This window comes from Pundamilia nyererei, unplaced genomic scaffold (genome assembly GCF_000239375.1).
Source record: "Pundamilia nyererei isolate P.nyererei 1_Seehausen unplaced genomic scaffold, PunNye1.0 scaffold00016, whole genome shotgun sequence".
NCBI classification, from domain to species: domain Eukaryota; kingdom Metazoa; phylum Chordata; class Actinopteri; order Cichliformes; family Cichlidae; genus Pundamilia; species Pundamilia nyererei.
In genome coordinates this window covers 252,473-268,998 of record NW_005187417.1, presented here as the reverse complement: position 1 = coordinate 268,998, position 16,526 = coordinate 252,473, and the positions used below count along the sequence as shown (strand labels likewise).

Here is a 16,526-nt window from a genome sequence, read left to right as displayed (position 1 = left end):
ACCGTGTCAGAGCAAACAAAGACACATTTTTTAGAAAGAAAGAAATAAAGAAAAAAGAAAATCAGGCTTATCTTACCTATCGATTCCATCCTGGGAGTAATAAACACCGTAGGTTTGAACAGCTCCTCCGGTCTCCTCTGGGGGGCGCCAGCTGAGTCGGACAAATCGGCTGGACACTAGGACAGGGACCAGGTCGCGGGGGGCAGAGGGGAGGGCAACGCCTGGGCTGGGGGACACTGGTGGGGGATCAGAGGAGGAGGAGTAAGTCAAAGGGGTGCCAGAAGGAGCAGGAGAAGGGCGGGGAAGAGGAGGAGGTGTGAAGGAAGGTAGATTCTGAGTGGGCGTGGGCTCTGTTAACAGTTCATCCAGGGAAGGGAGGGGAAAGCAAAGGAAAGGAGAAGCAGGAAAAAGGATGGGGGACGACGGGGGGGGGAGGTGGAGGGGAGGTGCGGGAGGCAAGCAAAGGAGACAGAGCAAAGAAAAAAAACAACAAAAAGAGCAAAGGACAGATGAGATGAGCAGATAAGGAACGGAAAAGACGTGGAAGAGACAAAAAGGAAGAAAAGAAGGAAGAAGAGTGGTAAAGAAGATCTCAGCCAAGAAGAAAAAGCAGCAGAGCATCTGAAGAGCTTAGTTATCAATCAGATATCAAACAGATATCAGTCATCTGAATGTTAACACTGTTTTAATGCCATGACATTAAAACACACATGGTATATTAATTTTATGTGAAAATGATCCTTTAAAGTTCCTACTCTTCTCACAATGTTCAGTTCAGTTCTCAGAAGATGAAAACAAATCTGAATTCTTATGAATGTGTTATGAATGAATGAATGAATTGAATTCTTCTGAATATGAACCATTTCTCTGCGATAAACACCCTTTTCCAAAGATGAGTGATTTCTCAATCAGATAGATTTTTTTATTTTATTTTGTTGTTTCAGCAACATTAAATTTAAAAAGGGTACTTTTGAGTTAAAATATATATTTATAATTTTAATAAATGACAAATTAAAAAGGCATGAACTTTTTTTTGTATCGAAAAAATACCGAACCGTGACACCAAAGTATCATCCGAATCGAACCGTGAATTTTTTGTATCGTTGCACCCCTATTAGATATATCATACGACACACACACAGTGATATTTGAGAAGTGAAATGAAGTTTATTGGATTTACAGAAAGTGTGCAATAATTTTTAAAACAAAATCAGGCAGGTGCATAAATTTGGGCACCACAAAAAAAGAAATGAAATCAATATTTAGTAGATCTGCCTTTTGCAGAAATCACAGCCTCTAAACGCTTCCTGTAGGTTCCAATGAGAGTCTGGATTGTGGTTGATGGTATTTTGGACCATTCCTCTTTACAAAACATCTCTAGTTCATTCAGGTTTGATGGCTTCTGAGCATGGACAGCTCTCTTTAACTCACACCACAGATTTTCAATAATATTCAGGTCTGGGGACTGAGATGGCCATTGCAGAATGTTGTACTTGTTCCTCTGCATGATGCCTTAGTGGATTTTGAGCAGTGTTTTGGGTCGTTGTCTTGTTGAAAGATCCAGCCCCGGCGCAGCTTCAGCTTTGTCACTGATTCCTGGACATTGGTCTCCAGAATCTGCTGATACTGAGTGGAATCTGTGTCCCTCAACTTTGAAAAGATTCCCAGTCCCTGCACTGGCCACACAGCCCCACAGCATCATGGAACCACCACCATATTTTACTGTAGGTAGCAGGTGTTTTTCTTGGAATGCTGTGCTCTTTTTCTTCCATGCATTATGTCCTTTGTTATGCCCAAATAGCTCAGTTTTAGTTTCATCAGTCCACAGCAACTTATTCCAGATTGAAGCTGGCTTGTCCAAATGTGCTTTAGCAAACCTCAAGCGGCTCTGTTTGTGCTGTGGGCGGAGAAAAGGCTTCCTCTGCATCACTCTTGCATACAGCATCTCCTTGTGTAAAGTGCGCCGAATGGTTGAACGATGCACAGCGACTCCATCTGCTGCAAGATGATGTTGTAGGTCTTTGGTGCTGGTCTGTGGGTTGACTCTAACTGTTCTCACCATTCGTCGCTTCTGTCTATCCGAGATTTTTCTTGGTCAGCCACTTCGAGCCTTAACCTAACTGAGCCTGTGGTCTTCCATTTTCTCAACATGTTCCTAACTGTGGAAACAGACAGCTTAAATCTCTGAGACAGCTTTCTATATCCTTCCCCTAAACCATTTGAGAGTTGTTTTGAGACCCCCATGTTGCTACTCTTCAGAGTAAATTAAATGAGGAGGGAAACTTACAACTGACCCCCTTAAATACTCTTTCTCATTATTGGATTCACCTGTGTATGTAGGTCAAGGGTCACTGAGCTTACCAAGCCGATTTGAGTTCCAATAATTAGTTCAAAGGTTTTGGAATCAATAAAATGACAACAGTGCCCAAATTTATGCACCTGCCTGATTTTGTTTAATTAATTATTGCACACTTTCTGTAAATCCAATAAACTTAATTTCACTTCTCAAATATCACTGTGTGTGTCTGCTATATGATATATTTAACTGACATTTTTTATTGTAACAACCAACGATTTATACAGGGAAATAACGACTATTAACAAAGTTGCCCAAACTTTTGCATCCCACTGTAATGATGATTTACTCTTGGCCATTAACACTGATTCACGTACCATTACCAAAGAGTTCATGCTGACTGTTCATGTTGAACCTTCTATTACAACTACTGCTTGACTGTAGCAGAAATCTACCCTTTATACTGTATGAATTTAATCAAAGCAAAGGTGGGACAGCTGCTAATGCCATGTAGAGGTTTCTTCTTAAGATTCAGTTCATTTTTCAAAGTCTGTACGTCTGTAGCATTTTGACTGGCAGCTGGGTATTTCTTAAACCTCTGAGGTCTATGTCATTGCTAACAAAGACCTCAAGTCTAGCCCTAGGCAATGGAAATTTGTCATTTTTGTTTTTATTAAATCGTTCTTCTCAGTCTTGGCAATCAGGGAACAAAGAAAACAATCATTCAGTCTGACACCCTTCAAAAAGATGCCATGAGTGTTATTTCCACCTGTATTATTAATATCTCCTCCTTATCGAACGTGGCAAATCTTTGAACCACAAATCTACTACACATTCAATCTCGAGAGGTATGGAAATGGAAACCAGTAACTCTTGCTCTGTGTGGTACAAGTATGAAATGCTCAGATCAGTATGAAAATATGTTACCTTGCAGATTATAAGAAAAGTAAATGAAGATGAGAATGAAATCAAGAATGATTGCTCTCCTCTGGATGTGCAGGTTACTCACATTTTACTATCTACTTGTTCAGATTCTTGGTCACTGACAGTATTCAGTATTATCTGAAACTCATTTGAGAGGTTTAAATTTTCCGTATTATGTCTAAGTTTTCTTTTTTGAGCAAAAAGTAAAGTTTTTAAAAAATACAAATAAAATGAACGGCATGTTCTGGAACATTCATTTTTAGTCATTTTCTTAAATCTCTTAGACAAGTGCAGTGAAGCAGTTTAATCTCTTCTCTTCAGACTTTCACCTGTCAGCATGAAGACCACTCCATTTGTTCCAGGCTGCCTACCTGTACTTATGATTAACATTCAAATTGACCAACCACAGAATATTGCTGTGCCTCTGCGGATTTATTCAGTCAAATAATTGCTGCTGTTTCTACATGTCACTATCAAGGTTTCAGGCACACTTTCTGAACAGCTCCATCCTCCCTTTCCCAACTCCCTTCATACTTTTAATGTATCTCAGTAAAATCTCCAGTAACAGCTGTGATAGGCAATAAAATAAAGGACAATTGCTCTATGTCACAAGGCCAGTTCAATGGATAACGAGGTGACCGCCTGTGAGGTTTAAACTCATGTCATTGAGAGTCCCAAAGTCAATGCCGTAACTTAACAGGAAGTTCAAAGTCTCTATATAATTCTTAGACAAAAATAGCCACCCTGTGCAATAACGATACTTTCAGGCAAACCATTTGGACAGCAACAATTATTTGACGTCAAACCTGAGTCCAAGGTTGTGGACATGGTGTTATTTATTAAAAAGCAATTTATCAGGTTGACCTTTAGACCTGCTTATTCATGCAAGGTGAGTACCTAGACTCACCGGAATAAACGGAAAGGTTAGGGTATCTCAGATATGCACAACTGTAATGACCAGTAGAATACAAAAGTTTTCTTGAAGCTTTTTCTTGAGGCGCAAGCTTCCACTTCACTTTTCATCCAAGAAAACAATTTTTAATCTGCAGTGTGTACAGGCTCACCAAAAACTGGGAATACATAGATACAGATGGTAGCCTCAGAATTTGGCGTGAGCAGCATGAAATCATGGGCATGGACAGTGCTGGGAAAGTTGTTTGTACACACTTTTGGCCCCTTATTGACAACCAATTATGGTTTGAATTCCAAAGTCCATTTGAGTATTGTTGGTGACCATTTGGGTCCCATAATTTACCATCTTCTAATTATAAGGCATCATGTCAAAAAGAAACCTAAAGTCTCAAACTTGTCTCACCAACAGGACATTATTTGTAGATTTCAGTGGCCTCCACTATTCCTCGACTCAAACCCAGTGTCTTGAGAGGCAGTAGAGTAGGATATATGGAGAATTAGTGTGAAGAAAAGATGTTTTTTGATGACCACAACATGGATAAAACTTCCACCTTGTGGAATCCATCACACTATGAAGTCAGGTTGTTTTGTATTCAGTCTTCTATCTATCTGTATCTATAGAAATAATGAAAAGCAAACATATTCAAATGGTGCTCAGAATAGCAATTTTTAAGTGGCTACACCAGAATCTGTGCATGGATAAGTGACTTTACTATATGTTCTGGACCTTTTTGAAGGCATGCTGTAGGTGCTTATACATACACACACACTATGTATATCCATCAACTATCAGCTGTTTTTCATCTCTGCACTAATTTCAGTTAGTTAAATACTGAAAAGAAAATAATATGTCCTCAAAGTATACCATTAGAAATGAAAAGCATATTTTCCTGTCCTACAGTGTCTGCCTCCAAGACAGGAAAAAATGAAACCATGACATACTCCCAGATGTAAAGCACACCTTAGCTGTTCAAATGTGACAAAGCTGCAGAAATAATGTTATGGTCTACAAACTTTTACACTGCTTAAAATGTATGATCTACACATTGGGCTGTGCATCGTTATTAATAGTCTTAAGATGGATTAAAAATGTTTTGGTTGATTGTTAAAATCACCGTGGTGCATCAAAATAACCCAGTTGTGTATTTCTTCTCATTTGACACAGCACTGTGTTATCAAAATAACCCATGCTGGATTATTTTTAACCTGCGAGGTCTAAGTTATCATAGCATGACCCTATGTTCTCCCAAGTATAGCCAATCAGGTTACAAAGAAAATAATCAATTAAACTTACAAGTATCACAAACAATTATTATTTTTGGTTCAACAAAGTCATTTTGGTTTGCTCCAAAACTTAGAGTTGGAGCTAGGGCTGGACTAGAGTTTGGGGTCATCACATGACTTAGACCTCACTGGAGGTAGAGTATGTGTTGTACCTATAATGATTGTGGGTGAATATAGCATATTCAGGTAGGGTCCACCCTCAGACCTGCAACCATTCACAATCACAATCACACCAATGACTAATTTAGGATTACCAATTAATCTAACCGAAACGAGATGGTATGCCTTAAAAAGGAGCGGCATGTCTTCCACTGTGATCCCAAGCAAGCATTTAGACAACACGCTAACTCCACAGAGAAAGGCCCAGACTGGATTTAAGTCCAGGACCTCTTGCTCTAATTCAACAGTGCTAACCTGTACAACTATCCCACCCCATATTAAAGCATACCATGTTTTATTAGTTTATTGTTTAATTCTAATTTGGACCATGATTTACAAAATGAACATTATCATCAAGTTTCTGAGACGTGGTTTTGAACTCAAAACAAAATTCACTCACGATCTCCACCAAAAAAGGTTTTAAGTCTAACACTCATTTTAACTCATGAGGTTAAAGAGCCTCAGCTGGTATTAGAAAGCCCTGAAACTACCATTTGAGACCTAGAACTCATCAGGAAAGAGGTTACAGACCAAGGGAACTAAAGAGCCACACTTCTAAGGTACATCTATCTTTTCAGTCTATGGTTTAACCACTTAACATCCTCCAAGTGTTTGACTGTGTGGAATGAGCAGTGGCATTAGAACTGGGTCCATATCTACTCCCTGAACCTTTACCTGTGTGGCAAAAAAGAACTGTAAAACCAAAATGCATGTAAGAGGCTTTATTTGAAAAGTTTATGAAACTGCTGGTTCAACATGAGGTGAAAATGTCACCTTACCCCTATATTTAAGTGGATGTTAAGAGGTTAGCCCAACCTTAATCGTACCGCTAACCCACTTCTAAAAGAGGATTTATGGTCTGTGTGAAACCAAACAACAGTCTCAGTGTCTCCCTGCAGAAACTGTCAGAAACAGTTTCCCACTCTGTCTGTCATCGGAAGGACATTAAACACATTTGATTTCAGACCAGCTATCTGGGAGTCCATAACCCAGCCATTACTTAACGATAAAACCAAGTCTTAACTATTGAGCAGCCATTTGACTGTCGGTCCTGAAGAGAGGATCATCCAAAATGTTCTACAGATGCCTCTAAAACTCAAATTATTCCTTGCAAAGATAAGCACATGCACACGCACACACACACACACTCACGCACACCTAGACAAACACACACACTCACAGTTTAGATGGATGGTGTGTTCATATCACCACTTCAACAATAAAAGTGCAGTGACCTATATACTGTACCTGTGTGTGAAGGGTAATTATGGAAAGATGTCATCTCTCAACAACTCCTAACTGAAAGCTACTCATGTGAAACTAAACTGATACCATCAAATGTCACAACTCCTCTCCTCGCCATTCCTCCGTCATAAGCTGAGAGAAATCCAATTTATCCCCGCGGTCAGAGGTCGCGACTCCCCACAGAGTCTTTAAATGCTTTTGTCCATCCACACTTGTCAATAAAGCTTCACTGACTTTGCAAGCGCACATTTCACACTTTATGGTGCAATGAAATGAAAGAGGGAAGCAAGAGAAAGACAGACAATCAAGGAGAAAATGGAGGAAATGCTGTAGAAAAAAGGGGGAATGAAAACAAGGATAGTGAAATAAAAGAAGAAGAAGAAGTAATACAGATGCAATAATATGAAAATGGGAAAAGAAGATTCAAGATGGTAGAAGGTAGTAAGAAAATACAGAAGATAAAGAAAAGGGAGAGGATGAAAGGAGAAGAAGGGAAGAAGCAAGAAACGGAGAAGGAAAAACAAGACTGAGAGGGAAAGGAAAAGAAAGATCAGAGGGGAAAAAGAAGCACAGTGCGAAACGGAGGAGTTTTAACACACCTCCTCTTGACTCTGTGAGATGAGATTTCAGGGTGTGAAGGGCGGATTTGTTCCCGCTCGGTGACCCAGCCAAAAAAACTGAGCCGACGCTGCGCAGTAAAGCGTCACTCTCTGCTGAAAATAGACGGGTGGGCTAAATAATAGAGTCAGACACCACAGAAGAAGAGCAGGAAAACAATCTGAATAAGTGCTGAAAATTACACTGCAGTCTGTCCTGCGACAGATGATACCTGTGCACGCACACACGCATACACAAACACACACACAAAGAGCCTCTGTCCATTTCCTACAAGCTGCTCTGCATTTATATTGTTTCTGCTGCCTGGATGATCTTTAGGGGAGTTTGTTTTCAGCTCTGAGGATTCTACACCCAAGATATCAGACCTTTGCGTGTCTGTATTGCATATATGGATTATTTCAAAAGACAATGTACTGGAGTATTATAACTCATACATGCAGCACAGAGGCAAAACAGAGTGTGCTACACTTAAGATGCTGTTCAGAAACCGAGGATTTAGATTTCATCTGCTTCAGCATTTATTGTTTTACCCTGTTACAGGATCCGACAGGTTACCAGCTACCCTTCTAGTGACTTGGTATTCTTTAAGAAGCTTATTTTCTGTCAACAAAACACAACAAACAACCAAAGCAGCAATTTAACCACTTAACTGTTCTCTGACTTATGAATTATAAAAATAAAAACTGCGTTTATTTGAACAGCAGAATTTTCATTATTTTCTTCAACAGTTCAAAACCCTAAAATACTCAATTTACAAATAAATATTAGCTTCACAAGGTGCCTTAAAATAAAAAATGGACCCTATCTGATACTCAGTTTGAGTCACAACAGCAGTGCAATGCAGACGTACCAGCGTCCTGCAAGTATAAAAGCTTTGGTCATGTTTGAAGTCTAAAAAAAGTACATCAGGTAAAACTGAGCTTTTTGGTAATTAACTGTTAAACTTAGTGCATCATAAAAACAATGCTCAGTGTACTGTTCGAGGGAACACTGAGGTCAGAGCAATATAGGTGGAGTTCGAATCACGTCTGTCTTTTTCCTTCTTTTTTCTCAACAGCTTTAACAGATCTGTAAAGCTTATGAAGCACACACCAAATGGAAGCTGTGTTTAGACACAGTGCTGACCATCAATAAGCAAAGCGACTGCTACCAGTCAGACATGATGTACTCAAATTCTTCCAAGAATGGGTTTTTCCTCCTGTGACTTTGATGCAAACTTGTATCCATTAATTACTTTATCAATTTTCTTCCATTTTGCTTCCCTCTTGTTTTTATTCACTATGGAGGTCACACAATGCAGATTTATCTGACTTTGACCACAGCGCCTGCAAAAGCTCCCAAATTGAACGCAGTGATGACTTTGGGTTATGCTCAGTAACGGCAACAGCTTGTTATTGTGCAGGACAAACTATGGAAAATAACTGTTTTCTGAGAATGACAGAACAGGTGCTGCATCCCGTGTGAAAACTTATTTTCATACAAGCACTGTACATTAGATTTTTTTCCTTCATTTTGAAATAACTTTTATTCAGCCTCCTTCAGATTCATCAGGGAAACTCACAACGTGACTCACAACTGATAAAAAGTGCTGTGGTGTTGTGAGTAGGTGAAGAGGTTATAGGAACACAAAACAAAATAGGAAATTTTTTTACCAATAGCTCTGATGCACAAGTGTGTACAAGGCCAGCTGCACGCAGGACATGTAACAGATAAGAGACTGTGAATCCCACATGGAGAGGAAACACTTTTCTATGGAAGGGTCAGCTCTAACCTCCCCTCTGCTTTGACACTCCAAAGGATAAGTGGTTATGGATAATGGATGCAGACAACATAAAACTCACTCGCAGCAAAGCAAAATATGGCTGCTAACATTCTAAAAATCAATTTACCTCATCACTGAAACCCAAACCAATCATCCCAGGGGACTCCTAAGAATAGGCCTATTAATGTGCGCATAAATCATAAAATATATCCATGCATGTCACACACAATTAAATTAAATCAAATTGGGGTGGAGGAGAGGGGGAAGGGGGTGAATCTGACCATTGATCCATACGCTTATATATGTAGGACATCCACTATTACAACCATTAATAGCCTAACAGAGAGGCCCAGACCTCTCTCTCTCCAGCCACCTCCTCCAGCCCCTGCAAGGTGGACACTGAGCCATTCCAAAGAGTCGCCCTCAGGAGGCGTCCTAGTGGGCATCCTGGTCATTTTGGCCTGTATGTGCACCTGTGAGTGTTGACGTTCTCATTAAGATCTTTGAGTTTTCAGTGGGTCACTATCCATTAGACTGTTTATTCTTGTTGAGTGCAGCATAAGCCACCTCACCTGGCTACTTCCAGTGTGGAGGCCTCACCAATGACTGAGCTCCTCACCCTAAATCTATCTTCTTACACACACACACACACACACACACACACACACACACACACACACACACACACACACACACACACACACACACACACACACACACATCTAAGTGTCTGCTGAGGTTTAACTTCCAATGTCTTCTAATAGTTTTGGTTTGGAAAGGAGCACAAAGGGAGTGTACTCTGTCATAAATCCATCATTAACAACCAAATGCACACCTTTATGTGTAATGTCTGGTTCCTTGTAAGAGAAACTAAAGGATTTGGTGCTGTTTTATTTCACTTCACACCCATTAACACTGTATTTGCAAAAAAGAGTTTTTTGGGGGTTTTGTTTTTAGTCATTTAGCATATTCACTCCTTTTCATTGAAGACTATCTTGTGATTGCCCCTTGCTGTGCTATAGAGGTAGCTATTGCAGCATCTGTACAGTGGGATAATGGCTCTCCCAACTTGGCTCTAAATATACGCACACATCTAAAAATGCTGTGAAAATGTATATATATGTGTATAAATATGAAAATGTACTTTTGCTTCTGTCTGTGTTTTCGTTTTGTCAGCATTTTATTCTAGCAATTCAGCTGGCATCATTGAACCCTCCAGTGCCTTATGCATGTTCACAGTTCTTAATCTGTGTTCACAAGAAAACCTGCTTCATTGACCCGCTAAGGCTTCATATTAGAATCTGCAAACCTCTTTAAAGTCAACCTCATAAGCTTCTCAATATTTTCTCATTTGGTTCTCATCTCATCTGTTGCACTGGTTAATGTTCACTACGCAATCTTTGTGAGCTCAGTTTCACTCACTCTCAGAGTGAGCCAAAGCACCCAAGAGGCCCCACCCACCTGTTGTTTAGACCTTCTGTTTGCAAAAGGTAGCCAATCAGATAAAAGCTGGGATAAAGGGAGGAGCTAAAATTGCTTTTTTCAAAGGCTAAACTGAGGAGCTGAAACAAAGCCCAGTGTAAATTTAATATGAACTATTTCAGATATGACTCATGCAGAGCTACTCCAATAGAGTCTAAAAATAAAAATACTGTGCAGGAAATTAGCAGGATTGGTGCCCACTTCTGATATGTAGAGTCGATGCAAACTGAATCTGTCTCTTTCTCCTTATCATCTCACTTATAAATATTCTCCATAACCCCTGTCTCCTCATCCTCTTATTCTGTCTTTTTTAACCTCCAGTTATGCTGAAGAAGACTGCTGAGCTCGCTCTCTCGCTTCAGCTTCATTCTTCTACACATTGCTTCTCTCTCACACACACTCTCAGTCTTCCTTTCCCTCTCTCTGCACTCAATTTCAGGGCTCATTTCAGCCAGCTGCCGTTAAAAACGCCTGTATCACGCACACACGCATATACGAACACACATGCACGCTCCTGTCTGCCCTCTAGCTTCAAATTCCTCTAAAATGGATATTTATTCCTGTAAATCTCCAGCGATGTGGGTGAGTGAGTAAAATCTCCAGCATCTTAAGTACATACAAAAGTATGTGTGCATGTGTGTGTATTTGTGTGTGACCCGACTGACCTGTAGAGGCTGAAAGCTGAATAAAGGAGCGTAGACACAAAGAAGTACAGCATTTCCTTTTAGATTTATTTTAAATATATGTTTTCTTCTGCCAATAAATCTCATGTATAGACCCAACTAAAAATTAATATACACTACTTCCATGTTTTGTGCATTCCGAGTCATGTGCGTCATGTTTCTTTGTGCTGAGCCACACTGTTGCACTGAACTGTTCCTTTATTATGATGAACAATCAGACTCACATAGCATACATTATCCTGCTGTGACAAACACAGGCAACAAATGTGGATTAACCCACCGCTGAAAATAGTCCCCGATAGATGTGGCATTTGGTCCCGTATGCCCCCAAGTGCTTTGGGACTACATGGAGCCATTACCTTTTTGCATATTTGTAAGGTTTCTTATCTTTAGAGGTGTTATATATGACATTTAGACCTACTGGGCATTTTTATATGTAGCACCCGCATGACACACCTCTCTTCCCTCTCTCTCCCTTCTTCCTTCTTTGTGTTGTCTTTAAGGTAAAGTGACACAAAGAAATGGTGTCCAAATATTGTAAGATAAAGAATTTTAACCTTTGTTTACTGAGCAGGTTCTAGTAAAGAGGTAAGTACACACGTTGAACAAGAAGATGTGCATATTGGATTTTTTTGCTGGTTGTAGCATTGAATTGAAACACTTTAGCAATTTAATATTGCATTAATCCAAAGCATGGCTCCAGCATGCACAGAACTCAGTACCAGCCTTCTAAAAGTAACCGAGAAAAGTGACCTGCTTTATCCTCCTCATACTGGCTCCCAGTATCCTTTAGACTAGATGTGAAGATCTTAAAGTTGAATCTCAAGGCTCTTCATGTCCTCTTGCCTCAGGCAGATGTCTATCATTTCCTCGGGTGTTGCTGAAAACTGAAAGTGCATTTGCAGTCAGAGCCCCGAAGCTATTGCACGATGTACCTAATGAAAATCAGGTCAGCAGAGTCGGTGAACTCTGAAATCTTCTTAAATATACTTTTATCCGAGAGCCTTTCTAGGATGTATTAATTGCTTTTCCTTTTTACATTTCTCAGTTTCAACGATTTCCTGTTTGTCCCCATGTTTGTTCATTGGCAGAATGAGTGTTTTGTTGTGGGTTTGATGAACCGATAATATGTGGTATCAAGCTTTCAGGCTTTTTCCTTTCCTGAACTGTAATTAGTATGATTTGCTTTTTACAAGTGGTTGCTGGAGGCTGCTGTGAAATTGATTGCTAAAGCTCCAACAACACAGGATTGGACCGGCTAGCGACCTTGCCTGACCGGCTGGCACAGAGGTACTTGTTGCCTGGTGAAATTAGTCACAAAGACATCTTTACTGTTCAACTTAAAACCTCTTGTTGATTTCTTTGGTAGCTAGCTGGTTTCTGCAGTTATCCATAGTTTTAATGGAAACTGTGCATCTTTAAAGTAACAGTTGCATTTGTGAAATTTGTTGGTTTCAGGACAAGGTTGCCCTTCCACGTGCGTATTCACAAATTCCACTTTCCATTGCCCTTTTTCAAGTTTTCTTCTGCTTGTTGGTTAATAAGCTAATGTCTATAATTAATAAAATATATTGTCTGTCTTGCAAACGACAGGAAAATACCTGCTATTGACCAAAGCAACCACAATAAAGTTATAAATGCTGAATTTTTGTAACTGATCTAATCGGGCTAATCCCAACTAATGTACAACTTCAAACAAAGACGATTGTTAAAGTGTTCAATGCTAACTAACAAGATGTATGTTTCTTTTAACTGTCTAACAAGTTAGTAAAAAAGCTAAACACACCAAACAACAAAGTGTAATTTAATAGTCAAAGTATTAGGCTAGGCTAACCTGCACACTGATCAGAATCTCTGAATTTTATTCAGACGCTAACACTTTGCCACTACTAGCAAGTTTTGCGTGCAGAGCATGAAGCAAATATCCATCTTCTCTGGCTGTTTTATTACAAAATTATCATTAATGATACCAAACGATTCCTTTGCTTTGCCTGAGTCAGTGTGAGGTAAAAAGTGTGTGCAGTTTCTAATTTATTGTGAAAGCTCAGTCTGTACTTTTAAATTTGCTCATGACAGTATGTGTCTCTGTTTTCAATAATGTACCATGAAAGCTAAGTGTGCGTGTGCGTGTGAGTGTGTGTGAGTGTGTGTGTGTGTGTGCGTGCATATGAATTTCCCGTGAAAGCGTGGTGTTCCGTGGGTGTTGTGCACTGACAGCTACACTCTGTGAAAGCTGTGTGTGTCCGCCTGCCTGTGTAATTTCCAGTAAAAGCTCAGTGTTACTGTGAAGTAATTCCAGGTGCTTTTCTGTCACGCAATGTGGTGTTCTCTGTGTCCGGAGCCCTGATGTTATTACTGTGAAAGCAAGGGAACACAGGTCACATAGCGAACTTTCAGTGCAGAAAAACGCAGATGTGCATGGAGGAAAGCTCAGACCTGATATCCTGCTCAGTCTGTAATAACCTACACTGCAGAGTAATAATCAAAACTCTGGCAGTAGCTCAGCAAAGCAACTGAAAGTTATTTTGACCTTAATAGATCAGATTTTCTTTTAAAACAGACTCATTCCGATGTTCAACAGAGCATTATACAACAAAAGTCCAGACCACCAAACTCTAGACTGCACAACGCTATGGGCATTTACATCAGGGACAAGAAACGGGGAAATTTAACAGGTAATAAATTAAGCCTTGGAAATGTTTGCAAACTGTATTGATGACCCCAACCTTTATCTCATAAACATAGGACAGCAACATACTTGAGACTAGGAAAGATTTCTTGTTGCCTGATGGACTGCATTGACTTTTATTGTGTTCGGCATGTAGTAGCATCATCCAACTGGTTGCTCAGAGGTTGAGAGGGCAACACATGCTACTTCTGGGTGACCACTTCTAATTGCAAGAAAATGCATAGGTTGCCTGGTGGGAGTCTGTCACAAAACAGCTGTGGGCCAATAAGGACTGACTGCAATTACTCTCAGGAAGATTGGCAACACATCGCAATCATTGTGCTCCAGTGAAGGCAACGCATCTGTGTCTCTTTACAATAGGAAACTTGACTCAACCGGTTGCCAGCTGGTTGTACTCAGGCTATACTCGTATATAAATGCAAATTTGCAGAGCACCTATGTCATTTTGCTTCTAAATTAGCATCATGATTCCTAGATTCCTAGATTTCTGTCTCAGCTTTAAGAGGTTCTGTCTGGACTCTGAATGTAAGTATTTAATGTGGATTGTTGTGTGTCTAGACAGTGATCAATTTGTAATATAAGACAACAGATTATCAAAAATTGATCACAATTAATCACTGTATTATCATAAACAGATTGCACGCAATCTCCAACTTGACCCCATTCAATCCCAATAGCTTCTGACAGCAGACTGATCCTGTCTTATTGACCTCCTTTTGCCATCTAAACACACCAAAGTCACCTTTAAGATGACAACTGACTGAGAATGGTCACAGAAAGCATCTCAGAAGCCAGCAGTGGTCCCAGTAGGTCAATATGAACCCAGCAGTGATCAACTAAAGGACAAGCCCAGAGTTCAAGTTCATGCAGAACTTATGAACACAAATCAAAAAGCGAAAGCACTGCCACAGTGCATAGCAATTTGTATGTGCCTCCTGAAGAGTCGGCATTTCTGTCTCCCAAGATTCAATAAAAGTTAATATTGCAAATTGAAATCTTCTGATTAAATAAAGTGAGTAAAATAATATAACATCCATTAAGTAAAGAATAAAGTCATTAGAGTACAATGCCACCCAGATTACATTTTTTAAATTAACATAATAGGGAAATGCTTACAATGAAACTATGCATAGAACTGTAATTTGTTCAGTACTAAGTTTAATTAGTTTTAATATAATATATACTTGTGATAATTATAGCCCGATGAGCCTTTTTGTGGCTCTGATTAGCTGACTTAATTACTAAATTGTGCTTCAGGAAAGTTGTGATCTTGGTAAATATTGAAAAAGACAAAATGTGTTTACGTTTTCAGTCACCTGGTTGGCTCGGGCCTTTCTATGTGGAGTTTGCATGTTCTCCCCTTTGCTTCTAGCTTCCAAAAGTCCAAAGCATGGATGTTAGGTTAACTGGTAAAAAAAAATGAGTGTGCATGTATGTTAGATTAACCCTTTAAGTGCAGCGATATACACTTAAAATAGGTGAAAAATATAACACGAAAAAGGTAAATGTGTATTTAGTGTAAAAAGAAAAAGCACAATGTAAATGCAGTGGCTTACTGCTATATGCTTATAAGAAAATATCCCCATTATGATTTGTCACTTTTTAAATGGAAGTGTTGAATAGAATAGAATAGAATAGAATTCAACTTTCTTGTCATTGCACAGGTACAGGGCAACGAAATGCAGTAAGGAATAACTGCTTTCAGCCTTTCACTTCTTTTTTCTGCTCCTTTTTCTAGTTTCTTGTGTGGTTCCTTGTCAATGTTGTTTTCCATATTTCTCTTCTCAGTTACTTCCTGTCTTATGTTGTAGGTCACTTTCCTTCTATGTCATGTTGTTCTTTTCCTTTTTTTTTTACTTTGTATATCTTTGTTATTGTTTGCTCAGCCCTGACTGTTAATATGTTGCTTCTGTCAGCTGTCCTGTAGTAGTTGCCTGAGTTTTGGTTTTCCTGTTTTCTTTTTGACCAACATCATTGTCCCTGGTTTAGATTGCCTTTTACTGCAGGTAAACAATGGTCGGACTCTGCAACATGACCAAAATTGTTAGAACTCTGTGCAAAAACAAAAAAAAAAATTGTTGACTTCGAAACTGTTGCTTTAAAGACCGGGACCAACAACATCAGTGCGAGTGGAAATGATACAGTCAATCCGAGTTGGACCACTTTTGTTTGGAGACAGGTCGCCTCCCACAGGAAACATGTCTGGTTGAGGTTCTGAGTCTCATGTGCTCAAGTTCTACGTGACAAGTTGGTTACTTTTACTACTTGCAATTGACCATCCACTGAAAATACAGGGAGTGCAGAATTATTAGGCAAAAGAGTATTTTGTCCACATCATCCTCTTCATGCATGTTGTCTTACTCCAAGCTGTATAGGATCGAAAGCCTACTACCAATTAAGCATATTAGGTGATGTGCATCTCTGTAATGAGAAGGGGTGTGGTCTAATGACATCAACACCCTATATCAGGTG

At 39.5% G+C, this 16,526-nt stretch overlaps 1 protein-coding gene across 1 annotated transcript in view; it reads right to left on the bottom strand.

Moving 5' to 3' along the window:
- dcc (DCC netrin 1 receptor) overlaps window positions 1-16,526 on the bottom strand; it is a 339,139-nt gene that overhangs the window by 136,935 nt on the left and 185,678 nt on the right. Inside the window, exon 8 of the mRNA XM_005725637.1 lies at window positions 77-236. Coding sequence (XP_005725694.1) covers window positions 77-236 — 160 coding nt within the window. The remainder of the gene's footprint in view (window positions 1-76; window positions 237-16,526) is intronic.